Here is a 27,094-nt window from a genome sequence, read left to right on the forward strand (position 1 = left end):
TAATAACATAATATATCTATATATGTAATTTAATGCATGTTGTGGAGGTGAGCACAATAAATGGTTTTTCTTTTCTGTCCACATTCACATGTTGAACAAATAAATAGGAATTTTATAAAATTTCAGTGGAATCTAATTGATTTTGATATAGATTTTAGCTTCCAAAAGTTCTTGAAACAGATCTCAGCAATTGAGTAGGAACCATGAATAATGAAAGTCTAGTCATTTAAAAAATATAATGTAAAATAATTATCTAGAACAGTTGCTGCAAAATGTTGGAAAATTATAGATTTTTTTTTTTTCCTTTCAGGGTCAGGAAGGAATTGGGAAATCTAATTATGACAAGTACTTAAAGGAAAGAATAAATGTTTTTAAAAATATTTTTCATGACCAACCTGATGGTGCAGGGTAAGTCTTTTTTATGTATGTTTTTGTTTGCAGTTTTGTAAATATCTGTTAATTCAATCATCTTGCTTGCTAGGCATCTAAGTATCACTTTGAATCAAAATCAAATTGTAATTATTAAAAATTAATATATATATGATTTAATTTGTTCATTTTAAAGTAAATATTAAAAGAACACATTAAAATATGAATTTTAGTGAGTCATATGGTATGTTGAATGCAGCACCATTTACAATTAGATGTTTGAGATGTCAAAACACTAAGTTTACAATTTTGTACAAATTAGGAACTCAAATTACTAATATTGAAAAGCTAGAATATAAAATAAAAACCTCATATCTTTTTATTTTGCTGAGATACGGCTTATGTACTGAATCAAACATGGTAGTCTTATTCAACTCTTTCCATTTTTGAAATGGTCTCTTACATACTTTTACTACAGTGTATGACATGTGAATAACCAATCAGCAGCTTAGAATGTTCTCAGAGTGGTTTCTTAGCCATTTTAATCTATGAAAAGACTAACACACACTTTTGAACCAAGGTTTCATGAAGGTAAGTTGTGTCTTTAGTCAGCTCAAAGTTTCCTATTTTTTTAAATGTAAATACATCTGAGTTACTAAGCTTAATAAAGTATAGTGGAGTTCTGTGTTATCAGTGTAGTAATTTATGATTTTTTTTGTTATTTATTTGTATATGTAAAACCTAAAAAAGTTTATCCTCCGTCTAGGGATGGGCAGGGAAAAATGGCCATTACATATTTTATATTACTGATCATGGTCTCAGATCTTTTATAACAACCTAAGAGACATATAATCATCTAATGTGGGTTTTTGAGGTTTTCAAAACTGATTTACAGTTCAGCCAAAAACATTGCTAAGGAAGAGAAATGGTGAGTAGCATAAGAGCCAAATGTTCTGTTAAGTATTACTTCCACTTCAGTGATGGAGGTATGTTCTTTGCCCAGTGTTTTTTTTTTTGTGTTTGTAAGCAATGGCTGAATGGATTCAGATAACAATTGATATACATTTAAACTATAAGTCAATTCAGAAGTGATGAATCTGTGGACAGTTGAGGTAACAGTGAGGTAATGAAGATCTTAAAAATCCATATCTGTTAGTGTAGTAACTGTTTTCGTGTTGTTTTTGCTCTATAACTCAGACAAAAGTTTTGGATTTTGAGAAAACCTGGTGGATACATGCATAATATTATTCATTGTCCTGCCAGAAATGGTCTAGATCCATTGATAACAGTAGACATATGGACACATTTTTGTATTTTTAGGAGCTGAATATGACCAGTAATGTGTGGAAGAGATATAAACTATACTGAGTGCACCTCTAGTTTTATTTATAGCAAGAGAAGATTTAGCTTACTAATGATTGAAGTTGTTGTAATGATTTACATTCCAAAAATGTTGCATTTTAACTTGGGAAGTGCAGAAGCAGTACTGTGTGTTAGCAACTTTGCATTATGTTAATCAAGGCAACTCATCACATCTTGCTGAAACTGTTGCCCTTATAGTAATTAACATTCAAAAATATTCTTTTAAGAAAAAAAGTAGAAATAAATAATATAAAATAAGGATGATGTTGGCATAGCAATGTTAAAAAGTCCTCAAACAAGGTAGGTATAATTGCACAAAAACCATACAAAAATAGGTGGCCACTGAGTTAGTGTTGAGAGCTTTTGAGAATTGGTAATAGTAAGATTTTATAGCATTATTTAGTTTAAATGCTGTTGTTTAATCCTAAATTCATGCAAATGAAAGATGTTCAATATTTAATTGTAGGTAAATAGATATTTCTGTATGGTTTTGTGTATTCATCCCTGCTTTGTTTTTTTTTTTTTTACCATTCTTACATCATTCTTATTTTTTCAATTTGTTTTTTTTTAAATATTTCTTGTTAATCATGCATTCACCTTGCTGTAGGTTTTCTGTCTTATGTACATGATATATTTTTGCGTGTTTAGCAGTTTAGGTTTAAAAAATAACTTATTGCTAAATGGTTGTATGTATAGATGTCTGTCAGGTGAAATAAAGGGTAGTTTGAAAAATGTCTTTAAAAACTGGCTGTTAAACAATTGATAAATTCTGTAAAGTTTCCAGATATGGTGCTTTTTTTTGTGTTTTGGTAAAATAAAAGGAATTTGGATTGTTGAATTTAATTTTAAACAAATTTAAATGTGGAAAAAAATTCACATTTAGTTTTTAACCTGAATGAAACATGTTTCAGAAATTTACTCATAAACCTAGACATGCGACGAGTGTTATCTTACTCAGAATTACTATATATTTTACTGTCAGAGATGCGATAAAACAAGATCGGCTTAATTTTCAGTTGTGTGGTAGAATATTACCTTTTATAAATTAACTTATTTGTAGTTAAGTGTTGATTTTGAAGAATTTATCATTAATATTTATCTCTACACAGAAGGCTTGCACTTTAGTAGTTTTTCTGTTAATTTTTTATAAAAATTTTTAAATAATTGAATATGATATACAACTGTACTGCTGGTAAAGTTCAGTATTCACCAGAGTTAGGAGCTATGTTAACAGTAAAACTACCTGATATATTACCAATGTCATTTGTACTTTGTTTCCAAAGCATTAACATTCCTTTTTTTTAAAAAACAGGAATACAGTACCTGCTGTAGCTTTAGTAAAAAAAATGGTAGCTGTGTTAGAATCAATTGAAAAATTGCCTGTGTATTTGTATGACACTCCAGGATCAGGATATGGCCTTCAGGTATGAATTTATATATATTTTAAGGAGTTCTATTTGTAATAGTAATTTTGATTATACATTAATGGCTTATTGTTTTAAATTTTACAACAATTTGTCATTTAAATATCTTACTGTTGAGATATGATATATTGCACGTAGTGTATGTAATGAAAAACAAATTTAAAATACAACCAATCACCTTATTTTGCCCTGAACTATCATTTAGTATCCATTTTGTAGTGAATAATGGTTTCAGTATAATCTAAAAACAGTTCATATTTATCTTGAAAAGTACAAATGTAAAGTAAGTCATCTCTCTTGACAGACTTGTAAAATAAATTAGTGATAACATGTTTTTCATATTTGACACTTGTGTGATAGAATCAAATTCCATCAAGGAACTTGATTAAATTTTATCTCTTACGGTTAAAGCAGTAGAAAGTCAATTTCTCAAAAGCCAATATGGAATTGCCTGTAAGACTTAAAAGGATGGTATCATATAATCTTTGAACTGGGTTCCATCCAAGTTTGTTCTATTTAACTATGCAATGATGAAGACCAAGAAGTGAAACACTTCAGTATCCAGACATAGACACTGGCATCACTATCTTTGTTATTGTTCTCATCAGTGAATTGTGTCGAGATAGTAATATATAAAACCAGATGTTATCAATTAATATTATCAAGTGAAAGAGACATGCCTGATTTGCCAATTTGGTATGTATTTCTCAAAATTTAAGTTATAATTGTATGTAGTGGCTGCTCTTCCACTGTTTCTTGAGTTGAACTACTGTACTTGTGAGAATTACATAGATCACCAAGTTTGTATCTATATTCCTTAATAAGATTACTGTTTAGATTGTTGCAGATCCAAGGAGGAATTTTGATTGGATAGGGTTAAGAGTATGTTAATGTATCATTTCCTGACTTAGACTACTTAGACTTGGAAGTTATTTGTATATTTATTGCAATTTTTCAAACACTGGCTCTACATACTTCTTAGTTGTGTTAGCAATGCTGATAGATGCAGTTGTATGGTGTTCACAAATGTAAACATGTTGGAGAAACAAGTAGCACTGTGATGATGAAAACCTAAACATTTTTAGTCTGTTGTCCTACTACAAATATATGTGGTCAGTGAACAACAGTGAAATAAAATACCTGTACCATTTGTAAAGCTAGATAAGTTATGAAATTTGAAGAGGAAACTATACATTATAATCAACAGTTTATCCACACATTCATCTTCAGTGTGTTCAGACCTTTATTGAGAATTCAGGATTTTTTCAGATTTAAAGATTGTATTCAGTTTGTCAGCAGTTACATATTATTTTTGAGTTCTGCTCCCAGTATATGGGTGATGTTTTGTTAGATCAGTTGTTGTAAGACTGAAAAAGAGATTGTTTAAAGGAACATTCTAATTGTAGATTTAAGAACAGTTCAAGAATTGTTTGATGTACAGTGTGTGAATATGGTGTGGTCCCAAAACCCAGTATGTTTATAGTAGTAATTAGTAAAAACCAAAAGAAATTCAGTATCATCTCAATCATTGCATTCAGGTTGCTAGGTTTGTTTTACCTCTTAAAATCTTCAACAGTTTTTTTTTGGTTTTCAAGAATGAGATTGTCTATTAAAAATGCTTTGAAAGTTGTTTATGAAAGCATATTTTGTTGTGTAAAGTTCTTAGTCAGATGACATGGTAAATATATTTGGAAATCTTGTTTAGTTTTTAAGCTCATGAACATATTTGTAGATATCTGGAAGTTATTATTAGTCTTTATTTTAAATGTCTGTCACAGTTTAAATTTCCAAGTACATATGTTGCAGCATTTGAAATTTCCATCTTGCTGTTATCAATGTGTATTAGTACAAAGCCCCTTAGATATGTTTATTTTGAATTTTGAAGACAAATGAGTTCAAATTTTTGAGTCAACATGACTAATTTGGTATTTCTTGAAAATTATGAACTTCAAGAATTCTCTCTAGAGGTATATCAAAGATAACTCAATAAATGGTGCTGTTACCAGTTGCCTATATTTGATTGTTAATAAGGACCACAGTGAGTGATATATGAAGTATTTCATTTATATACTCTTAATTCTTAGTAAAAAATACAACATTATATTGACTATTGAAGTCAGCATTATATCATTCTAAAACTGAATTGTGGGTTTATTTTTCCTGAACACTCAGATTCTCACAAGGAGGCTTAGGTTTCGATTAGAGCGGGCACCAGGTGAGACAACTCTCATTGATAGAACTGGTCGTGGCTTGAAGATGGAACCACTGACTACTGTTGGAGAGTTAGAAAAATACCTAATCAAAATGGTGAGAGTATCACTAAGTCTCTGTTGTAGTTAAAGTGTAAAACACAGTATGAGTACAAATAGTTGAACTTCAAAATGTACTTACATATCCACTAATGTAGGGTAAATATACTATGTGCTATTTATTCAGATTTTAGTAAAATTAAAAGTAGAAGGGGGTAGGATAAAATAGTTATTGACTGGTGATCATTTGTTACCTACATAACCAATAAGATAAAACTTATTTTATCTGCCAGTTTAATGCAATGTGTATTGTACCGAATATTTCAAAAGTATATAAATTTGAGGAAACACTTTTTAGATCATTTAATATTCAGTGCTCATTTTGATTGAGTTAACTCTTAAATAAGTTTTTAATGATTTGGGATGGACGTTTTGGCAGATTGGCATTTTGTTAATAAAACATATATGTGCCCATTTAATGAAACTGCCAAGGCAAATTTTATTGAAATGCTATTTGTTTGATTATCATATTAAATTATTTAATATCTTTCAGTGCACTTGATTTTTCAAGCTGTTTGCTCCAATGCTAGGACTTTATTTCATAAAGCATATATTGTAACATCTTTTTTCAGCTATAAAAGTTTTACTTTCATCATGCTGGTTCACACTACTGAACTTGTATTTGTAATTGCTGTAATTACGTTAAGAGGTGGTGTGTTGTTTTTCTTTTGTTATCAGAAACAAAAAAACAAATCATGCAGTTAAATTGTAACCATTGATATTTGATATAGTTTTGTAGTACTGCTGTCCTGGTAATAAACTTTTATCTGTAAATTGATGTGTAACATGAACTATTAAAGTAAGGTTAGTGTTGGATAAAATTGTTTGATAGTGCAATGAATTTATAATTCAATCCAGAAAAAGAAAAGACTGAAGTATTTTGAAAGTAAATGTAATTTAATAATACACCCCAGTGAAAGGTATTAATATTAGGCTAATAATTTTGTATTTAAAAAATATAAAATTAATGAATGGATTGCTCACTGTCTTCTATGGCCTTGAGAAATCAGGACTAGAAATGTAGTAATAGGCTTGTATAAAATATAAAAAGTTTGCCCTTCTTTATGGCCTTTTTGTTAGTGCTAGGCTGAGTGATACATTTGGCAGATGATGTTTTGTATATCTTGGAGAATCTTGATGTATCCATGGTCTCTGCAACTGTCAATTTTTCAAAAACCTTATAGGATGTACAGCACATATAATCTTGAAGTGCTCATTAAAAAAGAGCATTAGAACACACATTCTGTTTTTGTTAAGTACAGTAGCATGGCATACGTACTAGAATGTTGTAACTGATGTTGAGTTTAAGGTATTTGAACAGTAGTAAACTATAGAAAATGAAGTTGAAATGTTAATGTTTTCTGGAAATTTTTATTTGGTCAATTTCAAATGTTAAAGTTTTTAGTAACTATACTTTCATAACTTTAATTCATAAACTTTCATACTGCATTAATTTGGTATTATATGCTATTTAATAACATGAAATTAATATAAATATCTGTTAACATATTTTAAGGTGTTGTGTTTATTCTAGGTTGCTAAGCAGTGGTATGATTATGAACGCTCAACATTCAATTTTGTTAAAAAACTTAAAGAAGGTGGGTCCAAACTGACTTTTACTCATCAAAGAGATTTTGATGATAATGGCATTATCTACTGGATAGGCACAAATGGAAGGTAAGGTGGTGGTTTGTTAAGAAACTGGAAATGTGAACTTTAAGTTATGCCGTAATTTGTTTTCCGAGTGTATTTTAGTTTATTTTTCATACTAAACACTCCATGTGTTGCTTTAAATTCAAATTTTAGTCCAAGGTCTTTGATTTTTGATAGACCATTCCAAAATGTGCTTCTCCTTTTATAAAGACTGCCATTATAGATTTAACATGCTGTATAAACTTCCTATTCAGTAATAATTTTTCAACTTCTTGACCAACAGGTATAATATAGTGAGCAATAAATTGTTTCCATAGTTTTTTGTTACTCATTTAATATTTTTAAAAACCTTTATTTTTTAGCAATAGTAAACAATTTTCAAACATAAAGTGTGGAGAAATGTGCTTCTTGACAGTTTAGTATAATTTAATATCCATTATACATTTGAATGCTAAATTACTTCAAAACTTTTTATTTCTATAACACTTTTGAAAGTATTGAGTAAAGTTCAAGACATTAAAAAAGTAGTTGTATTTTTGCACTGTTTAGAACTGTGCCAGAATGGGTGAATCCAGCTCAGGCAGGGTTGGTTGTAGTGACCTCGTCAGAAGGAAGACACCTACCTTATGGAAGACTAGAAGACATATTGAGTAGGGATGTTTCTGCTCTGAATTGTCATACGAATGATGACAAGTAGGTTATTTCTACATTATAGATGGATATTTTAAAAGTTTGAAAGATTATCAAGGTATAATTATAAACTTTGCATGATGAAGTTGTTTTCACATTTTTATTCATCTAGATACCATGTTAGACTGGGCATGATTTTGAAACTATAATATTTCTTAATTTATGTGTGTTTGTTGAGCTTGTTTTTAAGATTATTTTTATATTGTTTTAATCCTCTTTGAACCAATGTTTTACTAAAACATTTATTTTAACAACAGTAATAGGGATTGATACATAAATAGATACATTTACTGAAAAGTTAAGTAAATTCCTCGATTTTATAATACTCGACAATGGGTCACAGTTAAAAGGATTTAATTCTTGCTACAAAACTAGTTGAATTTGATTTTTAGTAAACATTACAAGTCTTTGATGCATAAAAAATTAGATTTTGTAATGAAGTATTTTTACTAAAGATTTGTCTATTAATACAGTATTTCTGTATACTAGTGTGTGTGCTTGATGATTTCCATGTTATATTAAAAATATTTTTCTTCTCAAAAACCTCATATTCGCATAATCTCTAAAGCCTCTTTAATGGATTTCAGACACTTGATGTTTCAGTGTAACTTTATATTTTAGTTATTATTTTCTGTACCTTGACTTCATACAAGGTTGGTCAATTTGATTGATCTTGTAACCATCTAAAATATCAAAGTAAATCTAAGTTAACTAATTTTTTCCTACCAAAATGACTTCAGATTGTAATATGAAACAACATTTGTTCATCCTAAATAGCTTTACACTCATAAGTTTTTCACCTATTTATACTTTAGTTAGCCTAAGGTTTTACATTTTGGCATTTTTACTTTTATAATAATTAAAGAATATACATGAAGAACAACAAAGTGCTTAGCTGGGCCTTCCTTTTTTTATGCTGTTGACTGTCAGTGACTCTTAACTCTACATTTTTGTACAAATAGTGGTACTGCATTTTTTGTTTGATTAAAAAGTAGATAGTGATCCCATAACTATCACAAATTTTCTGGCTTTTAAACTATGCAACAGGGGCTATTAAGTATTCATCTAAACTCGTTGTACTTCCTGTGGGAGTAAAGTTTGAAGTGTAAGAGAAATGTAAAAATTCTTTGTAAAAAAAATCAACTTAATGTTTGATAGTTTAAAACCTTGGCTTTGTATTGGTTATAAATAATATAGTATTAAACTATTGTAGACTATAAAAATTATACTTTACCTGAGTGATTACATTATAATGAGCAATGTACATTAAATTTCATACTTATCAAAATGGTGGTAAATAATTTGTTGAAGAGGGAGTGCTTAAGGGGCAAATGGCAAAATTCTCACACTAGGGAAAGTTCTAGTTTTTATAGGATTGTCTTAGAAAAGTAGGAACTTAAAATTTACATATTTTTAAAATATGTATTAGTTATTGTTATACAAAATTTATTCAGGTATCATCAAAGGAACATTGTTTAATTAAGTTGTATATGTAACTCTAAAGCTCTGTGATGTGCAGAAAAAGGTACCCTTGATGAGAGGGTTAATAGTACCAATATTTGATGAAATTTGAACATTTTTATGTGTCATTGAAATATATAAAATTCTATTAAAAAATGACTTATTGACTACACCAACCAGTAATGTGTAAAAGTCAATACACAATACATAATACAATTGAGAACTACATACATAAGCTAGTATATGCATTGTTAGAATACTTTGAACATGTGTAATATTTGCTTATAATATGAGCCATTAATTCACTTTCAGTTTGAAATAATGTAAGTAAATAAACTTCTCATTATCAGTTGAACAAAGGTATTACAAATATTTTTATTTATTTATTAAGGCTCTTATCTATATTATTGCTTTCTTAAACCTTCACCCCGTACTGTGGCACAGAAAGCAAAAACTAAATTTATTATAGTAATGAACATGTACAAGTCAGTAAGTCATTAACTCTTTTGCTACTAGCTCAGTATAATACACACGAGTTAATCTACACATTTCCACACATTAAGTATTTGCACTATAATTTTTGATACAGTAAGTGTATCTTCACAAAAGTTGGTATGCTTTTAGTAAAGATTGAGTTTTTGTACATAACCATAATTTTTAATGAAATATCTTTACTAAAGATTTGTTTGCAAAAACAGAGTCTGAGTGCAAAGTTATTTCATGTTATGATTAAGAAAACTGTTCTTCATCCCCAAAATCTCAAATATTATTTGTATATTTTCTAGAAACCTCTAACACATTTCAAACATTTGTTTTGAGTAAAGATTTATATTTTATTTTCTATACTTTAACTATGTAATGTCTGTCACTTGACCAACCTCATAACCACCATAAAAAAAGAAATATGTATAAATTATGCTTTTTTCATGCTAGAATGATTACATATTGCAACATAAAAATATAAATGTTTAGCCTAATTAGCTTAAGTCTCATAACACTGTTTATGTGTGTGTAATATTTTATTATATTGACCATCCATTCATTCCTAGTGAACATTACGTAACTTGCATTGATGCAATGCACATGCACCCATGTTATGTATCCAATAATATAAAACTGATCTTCAGATTTCTCTGTTCTGGCTGTGTTTTAGTGGACTAGTATTTTGTAATATTACAGTCACATTTCACTTATTATACTTTATGTATACAAATTATTACTATTTAGATATAAATTATTAAACTTAATTTTCTTAAAATATAGAACAATACATCTAGAAGTAAAGCAAATAATTCTCTTCTTGCTACAATCTTTGAACTTAGTAGCTGCTGGACATATGTTACTAAGCCTTTTAAAATTTTGCATGTGGAGGATATCAAAAAATTTTCAAGCTTGGTAACTAAGATGTATTTACATTTAAAAAATAAGAAACTTTGAGTGGGCTACAGACACAACCTTCCTTCATGAAACCTTGGTTTCATAGATTAAAATGGCTGAGAAAACCATGAAAGAAACATTCTAATCTGTTGATTGGTTATTCACATCATATACTATAGTAAGAATATGTAAGTGATCATTTCAAAAAGTGGAAAAAGTTGTATGGGGCTGCCATGTTTGATCCAGTACATAAGCCATATCTCAACAAAATAAAAAGATATTAGGTTTTTATCTTACATTCTAGCTTGATAGTATTAGTAATTTGAGTTCATAATTTGTACAAAAGTGTAGACTTTGTTTTGACATATCAAACATCTAATTTTAAACAGTGCTGCATTCAACATACCACATGACTCATTAAAATCTGTCCCCCACTAGTATAATGGTAAGTCTATGGATTTACAATGCTAAAATCAGGGAGTTTGATTCCCCTTGGTGGACTCGGCAGATGGCACAGTGTTTTGCTATAAGAAAGAACACACACACACACACACACACACTAAAATCTATATTTAGATGTGTTCTTTTAATATTCATGTTTAAATTAAGAAATTAACTTGTATATGACAGTAAAGTTTGAATTATAATCTAGTTTGATTTCAAATTTACTGACAAATTCATAAAATATTTCAATAAAATTTTGAATACAAGTCAACAAACACAATGACATGACCTTTGACCCATGACCTGTCATGAAAAGGTTAATCATGAACCTTTAAGGGTCTGATTAACATGTGTTTGTTTATAATAAGATGTGGTGTCATTACTCGCATGTTGTTGTTGATTAAACCTTTATATTATATAACTGTTATATCTTGTGTTGCTGATCCTTCCAGCATTTCTATCATGATTGTATATATCAAGACCCCCCCCAAAAAAAAAAAAAAAAAAAAAGTAATGTTACAGTGCAGTTGCCTTTTTTGAAATTATTATGGTTAGGAATTGACAACCAAAATAATTTTTATAATACCAAAACAGTTGAAAAATCATTGGTTTCATTTTAAATTCTGATTTTGTAGATAATTTATTAAGATTGGTTTCTGACATATATTTGATTATTCAACAGTGGCTGTAGAAGTAGCTATAAAAAGATTTAACCAAAGTTGTTTGTTAATTATATTTTTTCTATTTCTAGGCGTGCATGGTTTGCTATTGATTTGGGAGTATGGGTCATACCAAGCTGTTACACACTCAGACATGCTCGTGGTTATGGAAGGTGGAGTACTTATAATTTTGTTTTCTATTGATACATGAAAATTAGAAATAAAAAATGTTTTTTTTATCATTATTATTGTGTATGTCATCTAATGATTATGTTTATCCAAAATTTAAAAAAATTTTGAAGAATTTTTTACTTGAAGTAATTTTTGGTAATTCATAAATTGGTAAATTTTTTTAAAAATTGGAATCCTTAGAATGATAAATACATATTTACCAGGTCTGCCCTCAGGAACTGGATGTTTCAGGTTTCTAAGGATGGAATGAACTGGACTACACTGTATACTCATACTGATGATTGTTCTTTGAATGAACCGGGATCCACAGCATCTTGGCCCTTAGAAGCTCCACCAAATGAAATGCAAGGCTGGAGACACATCAGGCTGCATCAGACAGGAAAAAATGCTAGTGGACAAACTCATTATCTGTCATTGTCTGGTTTTGAAATTTATGGAATTGTTACTGGTGTATGTGATGATTTAGGTGGGTGTGTAACCTGTAATACTATGATGCTATTTTTTACAGACATTGAATGATTTTCAGCTCTTGTGCATTTTTAATGATTACATTAAGTTACAGGATGTTTCATTTCATTTATATTTATCAACCATTCAGGAAATGAAATTTTTCATCATGTGTCTCAGAAGGCATTCCATTGTCAAAATAGTTAACTTTATATCCTGAAAAGAAATTCTTTATACATCGTCAAGGGTATTTGCTTTTAAGACTGTATGCTAGAAAATAATTATGATTAAGATAGTTTGAAATGAATATACAACATAAATAAACTGCAAAGATGTGTGAAACAATATTTTTATTGTTTTAGACTTTATTTTTGTAAAATCTTTATCTATTAAAAAGTTAAATTATGAAGGCTTGACCTATAACTAGATATGAAGAAAAATAAAAGCTGCCATTAAATTGTACATTTCAAAATTCCAACAATTGTAAATTTTGTGCAGAAACTTTAAAACAACTAGGAAATGTACAGGGAAACATTTTTGAACAATCATACTGGGAAGTCCGTTTAACATACACTTGGTTTGCATGTGCAAAAATAATGATTATTTTTTTGTTGTATGATCACCACAACTCAATTGTGAATCGTGATTTACAAGCAACATGTCTATTATATACCCAATATCCTGCCAGTGTTTTGCAATGTTGTATGAGTAACTTTCATAAAGGAATCTTGGATACATTGACATAATTTATTGTTACTCACACTTTACTTGCTTAAACAGTTGCTTCTACCAAAAGCAATGAACAGATCAATGACAAGTGGATGAGTGCTGCCCAAATGTTTAGTTTCATACTGATAACCACCTGTTCTTGTGTCTTTTGGAGTTTTCAGATCCTAATATGTGACAGTTATGATGAACAAGTTGTCTTATGACACCAAAACCTGCTTCATCCAAGAGAACAGTCTCTTCCAATAATCCATATATGGCTTCTAACCTGTCCAACATTTCCATTGCATAATCGTAATGTTTTATTTAGTCCTTTGGTAGTTAACTTTGCAACATTTGGATTTTATATGTGTACAGCTTCAATTGACAATTCAACATGATTGGAGAATTGTGTGTTTTAGAGGTTTGTGTTGTACAGACTTAGATGGGCTTCTTTAAAATGCCTCCCACAAAGTTGATGTATGTGGTCCATCAGAACCCTGCTCATGTAGAATGCTTCCTATTTAAATGATAGAACCATTTGTAAGTAATTTTTTACATAGGTGGATTACATTTTATAATATTGTTTGATTTGCCTTTGCATATGTGTGTGTAATGGATTCAAACTTAGTAAACTACAGCACACATTTCACTTTTTCCTCTGCAATTACCATTTTGCTTTAGGCAGATCCCACATTCCTCAGATTCCCAGTGCTATCTAAAAAAAACAAAACTATATGCATTTTTCTTGCAAAAAAACTGTTTGTGTTTAATAGTTTTACCATTATAATTTTCAAGTGTTTCTAAAAGTCTAATTGATTTAAAATATGAATTGAAAAAGTTAATGATTCAGAAGGCCATAAACCATTCTAATAACTGCTTTTTAAAAATATGTAGAACTCAACACATGAACCTTTGCTATGGTACATAATTTCTAATAAAATATTCATAGGCATAATAATCTCCTTACTGATAATTTTACCTCAAAAATATTTTAAAATAGTGTTAGGATATTAAAAATACTGTTATATGTAAAAGTTCAAAATGGAAAACTTGCAAAAAACAACATACAAACACACAATCATCCTTCAGTATGAACTGAGCTACTGCAAGGATTTTATGAAGTGTGTGCATACTCTTAAGTCTTAAATTTTATAATGCAAATAAATGCCTAAAGAAATGAAATAGGCTTTCAAGTAAACTCATTACTGGAAGTCTTTTCATTGACTTTCACTCATTACACTGTCTACTTTTTCACATTGTTAGCAGATTGGTACCAAAGTTCTCTTAAATACATAAGACAGTAAAAAGTTAATGGACATACTTGTTTACTTGCACTTACAAAAATATGTGTAGATAATCATGAAATTTCTTAAAAGTGGAAATTTATAAAATACATGTATAAAAGTAGTTTTAATGCTTACAGGAAAAGCAGCTAAAGAAGCTGAAGCTAATCTGAGACGTCAACGAAGACTAATAAGACAACAACTTAGGAACATGATTGTTGGAGCTCGTGTTGTACGAGGCCCTGATTGGAAGTGGAGGGATCAAGATGGCAATCCTTCCGGTGAAGGAACGATCACAGGAGAGCTTCATAATGGTAGGATGATAACATTGTTAGTAATTTGCTTCTGAATTTCTTGTTTTAAATTTGTGTTTGTGTTATACTGAAACTTGTAAGATCATATAAATATTCATAAGCATGTGAGAAATTTCAGCCAGATTAAATTTGAAAAGTTTTCTGACATAAAATCATTGCATAATACATAAAACAGATAGCTTACTCAGTTTTTGTTTATGTACATATGAAATAAATAATTGATTTAAATTTTATATTTTGCTTTTTTAATGCTTCAGTTTTGAATGTGTGTATGTGTAAAAGAAAGAGGGATTATCTTGTTATTATCTTCTTCGATCTTGCAAAGGTTTATGATATTACATTGGCATTTTGTCTAATCTCTATTAATATGGACTTTGCAGCTATTTACCCATTTTTATTCACAACTTTTTACTAGACCAAAGTTTTCAAATCAATTTATGTTTGATCATGACCTGATCCTTTGCACAGTAACTTGGAATTTCTTAGGGTCTGTATTGAGTGTCGCACTATTCAGTATTAAGATCGATGCTGTTACTGAACAATTTCCTCCTACTGTTGCAAACAACCTATATGTTGAGAATTTCCACATTTCTTGTTGATTGGTGAACATGAGGTTCATGAACAGCAGCTTCAAACTGTTCTTATTTGTTTTTCTGAGTGAATCAGGGCAAACAGTTTTATTTTATTTTCCTCTAAAACCATTTGATACATTTTTGTTGCCAGTGAGGTTTGCATTGTAATCCAGAGCTCCATCATAGTGATGACGTTCTTCCCATGGTGGTTGAGATAAATTTCCTGGGACTTTTTTTTATTGTAGATGTACTTTTATTCCTTGCATTAAACAGCTTTTATGTCAACTGTACAAGGATGCTGAACTTTCTCTGCATCCACTCTTCCACCTCTTGGAGAGCAGATAGATGTTTCATGCTCAAGATTTGTTGTTTTCTCATACAGTTGAAGCTGAAATATGGGTAGGAATTAACAATTTTTATATCAAGTTTCCAAGTGAGTACCAGTAAAAATGGTTGGTACTCATGGAAATTTGTCATCTTCATCCAACTTGCTGTCTTGTTCCATACAAGTCTTATAAGGCAATATTATAAAATACTGAATTTTCCAAGTGTGACGAATGACTTGTTTCTCTAGGCATTCCTTCTCAAATTTACCACCTCTCCAATGTAGTTTAATTGTTAAACATCAGTGATTTACGACTTCTAGTGTTGCAAATAGTAGTTATACACAATTCAAAGGGCAATGAAATATTAAAATTTAAATATCAATAGATGTACATTGTTAAGAGATTAAAGCTACTTAAAATAAACAAATGTAGTTCCATGTTACAATTTGAAATTATTGAAGAAGGGAAAGAGATGGTAATTTAGAATTGTTTTGGTTGTTACAGGGTTATTCAAGCTGACCAACATTCTACAGAGTTAGGGTAGTATAAATAGTAGATAAAATATAAAGTTTTACTGAAAAAAACCAAAAAAAACATTTGGAATATAATTTAGGAAAGTTTAAGGATTATGCAGATTTAAACTTTTGAGATGAAGAAAAGTAATTTTAATCTTAGCATGAAAATTACTTAGCATTTGGAGTAGTCAAAAAAGAGTGGTTTTATTCATGGACAAACCTTTTGGAGTTTGTACTCTGTACTGGAGCTTTCTGTACTTTGCCAGTCTAAAGTCTGTACACTGAATCTGATAAACCTCTTAACCTCCAAAGTTTGCAACTTTCTTTGTAATGTGCTATCAAGATTCGATTATTGTCATGACATCCTACCTTGGTTTGTATCTTCCTTCCTTGGTGGTCTGCCATTCTTCCATTTTGACTATGTGAATTGGGTTTGTCACTGGATGATATTGCTGGGTCCAGTTATCAACCCATCTTTCTATGGCTTGTTTCTACCCTTGCCTGTAACCTTTCTTTGAGTCATCTGAGGAAGCCAGGTACTTCTGTTTGAAAGTACTGTCTTTTCTATATTGAACATATGTCGAACCATTCTTCTGCTCCTGTATTTACAGATAGCTCGAATTCCAATAAACCTGTTGTCTTTGCTATGGTATTCAGTGATTGCTCACAGGATTTCCTCTACAGATTCTGTGCTTACTGCCAAGTCGTATGCTATTTCTCTGGCCTTGGATTACATAAAAGATAAGCAATACATTAACTGTTCTATTTACATTAACTCTCTTAGCTTTCTGTTAGCTGTGGAATTACTTAAAGGGAGTTCTTTCCCAGTTCTCTTGGATATTTAGAAATGACTATTCCCCTTTCCTCTGTCATTAGTTCCTGTTCAACTTTTCTAGATATCTATCAGTGTCTGTATTCTATGGAATGAGCTTGCTGACACGACTGCTATGTCCATCTGCTCTGGTGCTGTCACAAGTTTTCCTGTGCTGCATGTCGACTACAGTTTTGTGATTAAGGTGCAGTTTCACACCAGCTAGCATTTGACTTGCAGTGAACAGATTCATGACAAGCTTTTCCAAATCAAACCTTATGTTTGGTTATGTAGTTTCCAAAAGAATTAGTAGGAGGAAGTTGTGTTGTCTGGGCATTTCTTTGGGCACTGTTTTTAAACTCATTTTCTTTTATGTTGAACTGATCCACCCAGTGTATGTCCGTTGTGACACTCTAGTGTATGTTTCATTCAGGTGTTATGGCTGAGAACAGTCACACCATTTGAGAGATTTTTTTTTTCTCAGGGTTTACCCCTGATGTTAGATGTATCACTGGCTATGGATGACACCACCCAGATTGATCATTTTTTCATCTTTTCAGAAGCCATCAGCCTTTTTCATTGTGTTTCAGTTTTTAGCTAAATTTTGGGCTTTGTTTTAGTGAATAACTTCTTTTATTTTATTTTTTATTATTACTTTTTGCTTTCATTCCAGTTGTGTGGCACAGATAGCCCTCTTGTTTTGCACCAGTAAACTTCAAACAATCGGGCAGATAATTTCTGTATAACCTTATGATTATGAAATGCATACTTTTTGAGTTTATGTGTATATTTTTTTATTAATTAATGCTTGATGAAGGATTAATATTTTAACAACAAAGGAAATAAATGTCATTTGACATTTTAAGGTATTACCCGTACATTTGCATGCAGTGCCACCAGTTTGTCTGATTTTGTACAAGAAGCCAGAGTGAAAGAAAATTTAAAATGTGTTTTTATTACTGTACAATGACAGGAAAAGCAGTGACAATATTTTGTTCTGTTGCTTCATGATAAGGGTTAGAGAAGCTGGAATGGAGTTGTTTGTATTATAAAATCTGTTTTAGTAACATATCAGTACTGCCAAATTTTCCAATTTTTGCTCTATGTTTGGTCATACGTGAATAAAGATGTGTTTCTATTTAAAAAATATATTGTCCTAAGAAACATAAGCCTTATTTGTATGCTGCAACTGGTATGTGCATTTTCTGATGAAATTATAAACTGTAGTGATTAGACATGAAAATTTATTTAGATTTAATTAACTCTTTTGCTATGGGCATTATTTTGGTGAGATACATTAAAAATCTAACTGAACTGCTTTCTTTTTATAGGATACAAACAGATTTTTGCATAAAAACGCAATTAATAATACAAATTTTAATAGTATATGAGTTTTAAGTTCTTCATCTTCTAAAGCAGTATCTAAAAAATCCTGAATTTCCTCTAGAATGAGAATAGTGACATTTGCTATTTAGGGATCTCCCCCTTCTCTAATTTAAATTGAGAGTAATATATTTTTTGTTTTTGTGTCTTTATATATTATAAAAGTAACTCAAATGTAAAAATTAGAAACGTTTTAGGTTAGTTAATGTTAGATTAGATAAAATAAAGTATAATAAATTTTCAAAAGTATGCTGGCGAGCAACTCACATAGCATTATGTAAATTGATTGGGTAATGAGTTACACATTAGCCAAGTATTTTACAACTTTTGTGGCATAAACATTAGTTAAATATGGTTCCAAGGAGAATAAGAAATTAAAATGTAAATAAACATGTATACTGTTATGAGTTTAAATCTATTCACGTTACAGTTTGAAGTCATTCTAGAAAGAAAAAAAGTAATACAGATGTACTTTGGATTTTTTTATTTTGTAATTGATCAACCTTGTATAGAGTTAAGAATGGAATAAAGTTTTACCGAAAACAAATGAAGTAGATGGTTTTACAAATGAAAATGAGATTTGAGATTTTTATGATGATGAAAAGTCAATGCTTTGACTTGATATATTAATGAAGAAATTAAATACTTTATTAAAACTTAATTTTTTTTTGTATACAAATGACTTAATGATTATTGAAAACTTGTGAAATTTCATGAATGTACACAAAACATATTAGAAATTATAGTGTAGAAACTGTGTAAAGTTCTATTTGGAATTCACTAACTTGGCAGATGCAACCTATTCTGTAACAAGAAAAGTCATATTTCATAGTAAACATAAAGCACCAAGGTCCAGAAGCAGCATTTATAAAGCAAGAGTACAGCATTTTAAATTAACTAGTATATTTTGTGCTACTAAAATTGTATGAAAGTAAAATAAATGGAAATTGTAAGTCTCTGCTGTTGTTCATGTATAAATTTTAAAAAAGTGATGTTACGGTGCTTGAACAGTTTTTATTAGTCTACAGTGCAGATGTGGAACTGGAATTAGAAATAAATGTTATGTAGAACATTTAAACCTATTGAAAACTGAAGATTTCTAGTAGGTTACTTATTTTTCATGAAATTTCTTTACAAAACTTAAACTACTAGATGAAATTGTTTGAAATTTACAAGAATTTTATAAGTATGTAGTTGTAGAAAAATAAAATACTTAGTTTTGGATTTTTTTCTATCAGTAACAAAAATTCATTATTTAGTTTATTTGCACTCAGGCACTGAATAGTTAATTGCAAAATTTTCATTTTGAGTATAAAAGTATTATTTATTATATCAGAGTTTTCACATTTTGCATAGTCTGTAGAACAACCTAAGTGAATATCAAAAGTTGCTAAAGGTACATATTTATAATTTACTTTCCATTTTCCCTACTATATCAGAAACTCCAGCTGTTGTCCTGAGTGTATAATGCAATGAAAGTTTTAAAATAAAGAAATGGAGATATCTATTTCATTAAAATTGTCTTTAGATATCATTTTTGGGTCATACGTGTAATTTTCATCTTTATATTTTCACTCATAGTTTAATTTATATTTTTTTTCCCCATCTTTACTATTTATTATGTTGACACACATCAACAGGTGCCTGCAGGCAATATAACATTAATATTGACAGTTTAGCATTTGGCAAAATTTTGTTTCACTCATAATTTTGTGAACAATTATTTTGCAAGGTGAAGCACAGATTAAATGTTTCAAATCATTAAACCTTTCAGCTATGAATATTAAAATACAAGTGATACATATTTAATTAAAATATAAAAGTAAATCCTGAATGCAGCATAACTGTCTGTCAAACTAATATATATAAGGTAATATAAATCAGCCAAGAGCTGAAATTTGGTTAGTTATAGACCACAACTTGTGCACTGAAGAAAGAAAATCAGTTATCAGATGAGTTATGATACACAGCTCAGGATTTCCACTCAATACATAGAAAAATATCATATTGTTAGTATGATTCAACAAGTTGTCCAAATATTTTTTGTTACATTTATTATTGTGTATATGTAGTTTTATATATTTGTAACTACCTTTCAAATAATCTTGATATTGCAAAATAATATAAATTCTATCTGCATTAGGATATGGAGACTGTTAATTTTAGCTTATTTATCAAACTAACGTGTATATGTGTATATATATTGAAAGACAAACACAGAGCGTGAAAACAGATCTGTTGTTTGTTTTTTACAAATTCATTTCTTGTGCATGTTAACTTCTATGATTGTGTTTAAAACCAAACAATTGCTTTTCAATAAATAACCACGTTTTTTGCTATTGATAAATTAGAATAAATTTCTGTGGTGACTAATAGGTTGGATAGATGTCACATGGGATCATGGTGGCTCAAACTCTTACCGAATGGGTGCAGAGGGAAAGTACGATTTGAAACTTGGTCCCAGTTATGATCCAGATACTCCTGTGAGTTTGACCTCTTCTATATCTACAGTTACTCAAAAGACTTCTTCAAACAGTGCCAGCATGTTATCATCAGTACGTGCTGTAAGCTGTAAAGGAGCCAAGACTATTACAACAGATTCAGTTTCAGCAAAAGGAAGTGTAGCAGCTAGGTGGGTGTAGTAATTGATTCAGTAATGCTCTACTTATCATGTAAACAAAAAACAAATGGCATTTACACTCAATTGGGCTCTGTTTTTGTGTTTTTTATTTATCTAATAAGATTAATTTAGAAGGTCACAGTTTAAGGAGAATAAACTAGAATTTTTCTGGTTAAGAAAAAGCACACACTTGTTTTTATTGTCTTTTATATATGTTTGCTTAATTATAAGTTCATATTTTAGTTTATTTAAATGGTTTATTTTTTACGCTACCTATAAATGTTTTGAATATTTGGTACTGTAAGTTTAAAGAATTTTACTTCCATGAATTTTACTGTTATGTGTTTCACAACTTTAGTATCACTGTCTCATTGGCCAGCAATAAGTTGTATTATTAAATGGGTTCAGATTTTTGAAGTGACAGAAAGTGATGAAACAGTTTATGTACCAGATTGAAGACTGGAAGATCTGAAGTTCATGCATCTATATGCTGCTGACACCAAGTATTTTTAGCTGTGTGTGTGTACAACTGTGATAATCACTGCTATTCAGTCAAGAATAGTCATTTAGGTGGCAGGTGTTGTTGATTGGTTTGATATTTCTTCCTGTGGTTGGTAGTTCTAAATAAATGTTAGTTATCAAACCAAAGAATATTTGATATATCTCATACATTTTAGCTACCCAAAATTCCCTTTCCATTTTCAAGCAGTACGGAATGTACAAGTTGTTTTTGGAATTCAGAGTTTTATATCTTCTCTCTGAAAAATGTTGCTTTTCTAAGTCAACTAAAGAGCTATATGTACATCTACAACTAATGTGACATCTTATTTTTTGCCTTATTATACTTTATAAATAATTTTTAAATATATTTATATTTTTGTAAATTAAATATCAAGATAATTGACTGAAAAGTTCCTATTATATTGTTCTGTTTTTCTACATCCATTTGTTTTACAATGGTGCCAAAATACTTGGAGAAGTTCATTATTTTTATTTAAAAAATTATATCAATGAAAGGTTAAACCTCAGCAGATGTAGGATTCAGATAATTTGTGAACCTCACAAAACTATCTTGGTTCTTTTGCAAATAGCTTTTAATTTTGAAAAGACTATAAAATAACATAGCAAATTGGGGTCATAGCCAAAAGCACTGATACAGTAGAGAGTTTACCCAACAGAAGAGTGTGTGCTCTCTACCTTTTGTTGTGATTTATTTTATGATATTACTTACTTTAAATTAGACTGGTAAATAAAAATTAACTTCATTTACTAAGTTATTTTTTTAGTTGTGATTTATATAGTAAGTTAGCTTTGATCACAAGTTACAAGTTTATTTGTCAAAGGGATCCATTAAGTAAATCTATCCAGCTTAGTTCAAATTAAGTTTTTTTGTGATTAGGTGAGTTACCTATTGTGTTACTACTTAGTGATAATTTTACTTGCCTATAAAGAACCCTTGTGATGGAAGAGATTGAAACAAAAATAGTCTTCTGACTGAACTGGTTTTAAGTTGATGTTGCTCACTCCAAAAGAATTTTAGTAGGCTGGAAATTAAAGCATGTTGCCTAAAGAATATAGAGGGCATGAATGTGGATAATAATCTTATAGTAGTTTGATAAAAATTTTTATTTCCATTTTTTTCAATAGTGTGTTGACTAGCCGAAAAAGTAGCTCTACAAGTAGTTTACTTGAAGCAACATCTGATCGTAGTAAAACCTCTGTAGCCAGCACCGAACAAGCTGCTTCTGCAGAAAACTTGACAGTTAAGGTATATTCAAGTTTCATGTTTTCTTTAATATTGAATGTAATTGTAGATGAAAAAGTTGAAAAATATAACTGCATGCAAGAAATAAATAATGTATTTATGTGTTGGTGTACTTTGGAATACTTTTAGTTTAAAAATTTACTTAGACCACAGTCATACCAAATAAAGTTAAGTTTATGACAAAATGTGCTAAGTGTAATAAATTGAAGGTCAACGGTCACAAAAAGGACCTTAAAATTGGATACTTTTATGATATATGATAGATATATGAAACAACTTTTTAAAATGAAAATTACCAAGGAATCAAAATGGACATTGATGCTATACTTGTTAATTCTTTCCATATGGGAGAACATTGCACCTAATTGTGCCAAAGTAACCATGAAATTAGTCATACTATAATTTTTGATAATAGATATGTATCTGTATGAAATTTAATAGATTATCATGAAACACAAGGCTATTGAGCACACAAAAAGAATAAATTTTTTTATTCAAGTATTTTAATTTGACATTTGCTCATGAATTTTTTTCACTTACTCAGAATGTTGACTATCCAGCATGCAAAGTGATATTGGTTGCAAGGTTAAAAATGTTTCTTCGTCTTAAAATTTTCAAATTTCATTTGTATAATCCCAAAAATCTCCAAAATTAATATCAAACATTTTTGTACATTTTTTTCTCTTCAAAATTACTTTAAGGGCTGTTATTTTTTCTAATGTAAATCTATATGGAATATTTTTTCACCTAATCAAATCTTATCTAACCTTTTAAATTTCTTATTTTTACATTTTACTTTTATAATAATAACTAAAGAATATGAAAAACAGTTTGTCACAGAAGAAGAAAGGTCCATCTTTTGAAATAGCTTGGGTTATAGGGTTTTTATTTCACAAAAAAGAAATATAGTACTTGAATCCTTGTGTTTTTTGCCATTAATTGTCAATGAAACTTCAGCTTGCTTTTATATATTAGTGGTATTACTACTACTTTATTACAATTTTAGTTAATTAAACAATGTTAATAAAAACAGAGAATATTATGTAGAAAGTAAACAATGTTCCACAACTATCATACTTTTTCTGGATTTTCAACTGTATAAAAACTTTCAAAACTTCTAAGTTTGTTGATGCAATTCCTGTAAGAATAAATTTCTGAGTAACAGAGTAGAGAATGCTGTGTACAAAAAACATTGTAAAATGTCATTTGATAGATCAAAATATTTTCATTCTATTGGCTTAAATAATATAGTATTAAACATCAGAGACAGATTATGAAAAAGAGGATGTGATAAGTGGGTATGGGCAAATGGTTTTCCAGTTTATGACTTCATAAACAAAGATTGAAGACTAAAAATTATGTTTTGCCTGAGTGATAACTGTATACATAATTTTATACATTATAATTTCAATATCTTAAAGTGTACATAATATGAAGATGTTATGTATTAACTATATTTTGATGTCATGTTTATTTGTGTACATTAATAATAAAGTGGTGTAATTAAAATTTGAATGTGATTGGAAAAGGATTGAATGTAAAGGATTAATTATCTGTAGAAAACAAAGTATGCTTTTCTTGGTACTGTGGTAACTGTATTTGATTTAGTTTAGATTATACTGCAATTTAAGGAACTTGTATTTATTTTTTAAATCACTTTTTGTTTGTTAAAATATGGAAATTTATGAAACAACTTTTGTTTCAAACACTTCAGCAAGCAGCAGAAGTAATAGCAGAGAATATGCTGACTCGAGCCAGTGCTGAGGCTACAATATTTGCTGCAATTGAACCATCAGAAATTGTATCGTCTGTTTCTGTAACAGCAGCTGAGGCTGTTGTTGTTCATGCTCGTGATATCCCTAGCATGGGAGTTGGACTCTCTCCAACTCGGGAAGAGGCTGAAGATTCTTTTGGGTTAGATGATGTGGAGCTTGGCCAAGTGAATGAACTGTCTAATAGTAATACAGAAGAATATCTGAAAAACATACATACTAAACGAGGAGCAACTGCTGAAGGACAAACTCACAGTGGCCGAAATAATGCCAATAATGCCATGAGTGTTAGTGTACCAAACCTTTCAGCTACGACTAATGCAAATGACTCAACAGTTGGACTATTGGAAACATTCGCTGCAGTTGCTCGACGAAGAGCCAGTGGAAATGCAAGCAACATTAGTGCAGGTTCTTCAATTTTTTCTCGAGGTCCCAATGTCAGTAGTCTGGTACGGCTAGCACTCTCTTCCAACTTTCCGGGTATGTCTTATTATAAGATATTCTAAGTGAAGCAGATATGTGTAAAAAGCTTGCATTTTTTGGCTAAAATGAAAGCTTGCATTTTATTTTAGTTCAATTTTTTTTCTTATTTTTTTCTTCTACCACTTTTTAAAATAAGCATAATTTTTATCAATAACAAGTTTTTTTTATTATTATTATCAGGAACGATGTCTGTAGAATCTTAACTTTTCCCATTTGATTAATAAGTAAAACAAGTTTTGCTTGTTCAACTTGTGTGAGAATTATGAATTTTTCCAAAAGGATCATTACAATTCAGTTTTTGTACAGTGCAATTATTATTTTTACATATTACAATATTTTATTAAGTAACAGTTGACAGAGCAAATTACCATCACTTGAGATGTTGATGAAGTTATAGGTGTACTTTAATTTTGCTTTAGTGTGATAATTTATGCTTAACATACCAGTTCTAGCTATATGTAGGTTTATTAGGTGACCATGTAAAAACTGTAATATAATAATTTTGTTATTGTAGACATGTATTTTAATATATATATATATATATATATTGGATATTCACTGCACTATCTTTCTTGACTCTGTGGTATTTATTCTGTAACTCCACTTTTCTTTAAATCTTTCAATCATACACAGTGGTGGTGAACTGTGAATACATTATTATTTTAATAATTTTTTACTGGTAAAAGCATGGTCACTCAAGTGGCTGAAAGTCGTGGAATTGGTAATAAATTGAAATTTTTGAGTGAAATAATTTTCAAAAATATGTGAATATAAAAATGAACAGTGTTCAGTATCAGTTTCTGATGCACAAAAAATATTAACTATCACATAGTTTTATGAATACGAAAGAATGTAATTTAATGACAAGAGCAGGTCTGAGATTCAAAAGTACTTTCCAGAAAAGAGTAAGTAATACTTATAATATCATGGCTTTTGTTACATTTACAGTTAAAATTTCTTTGCTTCTGTGTCTGGTATAAGATCTGGGCTTTTGAACTGTGTTTGCTAGATTCTCCAAATTATGGGATCATTTATCTAAATTGAGTTTGTTTTTTTCTGTGACTGAAGAAACTTGTTATATGCACCCTTGGCTTAAGCCTTTGTAAGATTTAATTGCTTGGAAGACCAGAATATGTAGTTATTAAATGTAATATTTAAGGTGTTACTAACTGAATATTTTTAACCATTTTCAAAAACAGTTTTTTTCTTATTGAGAAACCTTAAAATTGTAATTCTCAAAAAATAAAAATAATTTATTCAGTTTAAGAAAATAAATACTTTTGGGGGTAGGCTTTCATGTCAATCTTCTAAAATGTTTGTGACTCGTACTTAAAGTAATAATTTTCTTGCCTGAAAAGTATCATACTAACTGTATAGAGTGAAAAACAAAATTCAGTTTGGTTCAATGTCATTGTCATCTTATCTGTCAAGAAATTCTTACATTCTAATAAATACAATATTCTCAAATCTCTCCACATACTTAGCTGCCCATTAGCAGTGAACTAAAATGCACTGAAACATCGTGATTTGTAAATGGACGTTCATGTAGAGTAATTCTTCTCATTGTTGAAGAATTTATGAGTTTCTTTTCACAACAGTAGTTATTTTACATAAAGTATATGAGAGATTATCAAATTATTTAATTAACAGAACATCAACATAATATTAGGAATAAAATTATTTTTGGATACTTGTGCCAAATAATAAATTATTAGATAGTTAAAAACAACAGCCTCAATGATCATTACATTTATTTGAGACTGATCTAGCCTGTTTGCTCAGTGTGACTTGACATTATGTAACTTCATCATCAGAAGTGTAGTTTATAGTACTATTCCACTATTTATAATTGTGTGGTAATTTGTGTGTTTCTGCAGAATATCACATCCATATTTTTGTTGATCTTTTCATTTTGATTTGTCATTATTTTGCATACATTTAATTATTTCAAATGATTAAAAATATTTCTGGAAAATATTTTTACTTTGAACTGACAACAATAATTTCCAACTGGATTATCTTATACTGGTCTGTTCAGCTAATGATAAAATATATCTTTTTGTTTGTAATTTGAACACTTTACATATATTTATTCATTTTGTATTTTATGTTCCCTTTAGTCTGACCTCTGTATATACTTTCATGTTCACAAGTT

At 29.6% G+C, this 27,094-nt stretch overlaps 1 protein-coding gene across 1 annotated transcript in view; it reads left to right on the plus strand.

The window, feature by feature from the left end:
* Positions 1 to 27,094, plus strand: part of Ufd4 (ubiquitin fusion-degradation 4-like) — a 129,368-nt gene that overhangs the window by 51,746 nt on the left and 50,528 nt on the right. The window contains 11 exon segments of the mRNA XM_076503519.1: positions 311 to 408; positions 3,044 to 3,155; positions 5,328 to 5,462; positions 6,999 to 7,141; positions 7,667 to 7,810; positions 11,841 to 11,921; positions 12,144 to 12,406; positions 14,519 to 14,692; positions 20,676 to 20,931; positions 22,567 to 22,687; positions 24,399 to 24,936. Of these exon segments, the coding sequence (XP_076359634.1) occupies positions 311 to 408; positions 3,044 to 3,155; positions 5,328 to 5,462; positions 6,999 to 7,141; positions 7,667 to 7,810; positions 11,841 to 11,921; positions 12,144 to 12,406; positions 14,519 to 14,692; positions 20,676 to 20,931; positions 22,567 to 22,687; positions 24,399 to 24,936 (2,065 nt within the window).

The sequence above is a fragment of the Tachypleus tridentatus genome, chromosome 6 (genome assembly GCF_004210375.1).
Source record: "Tachypleus tridentatus isolate NWPU-2018 chromosome 6, ASM421037v1, whole genome shotgun sequence".
Classification (NCBI taxonomy): domain Eukaryota; kingdom Metazoa; phylum Arthropoda; class Merostomata; order Xiphosura; family Limulidae; genus Tachypleus; species Tachypleus tridentatus.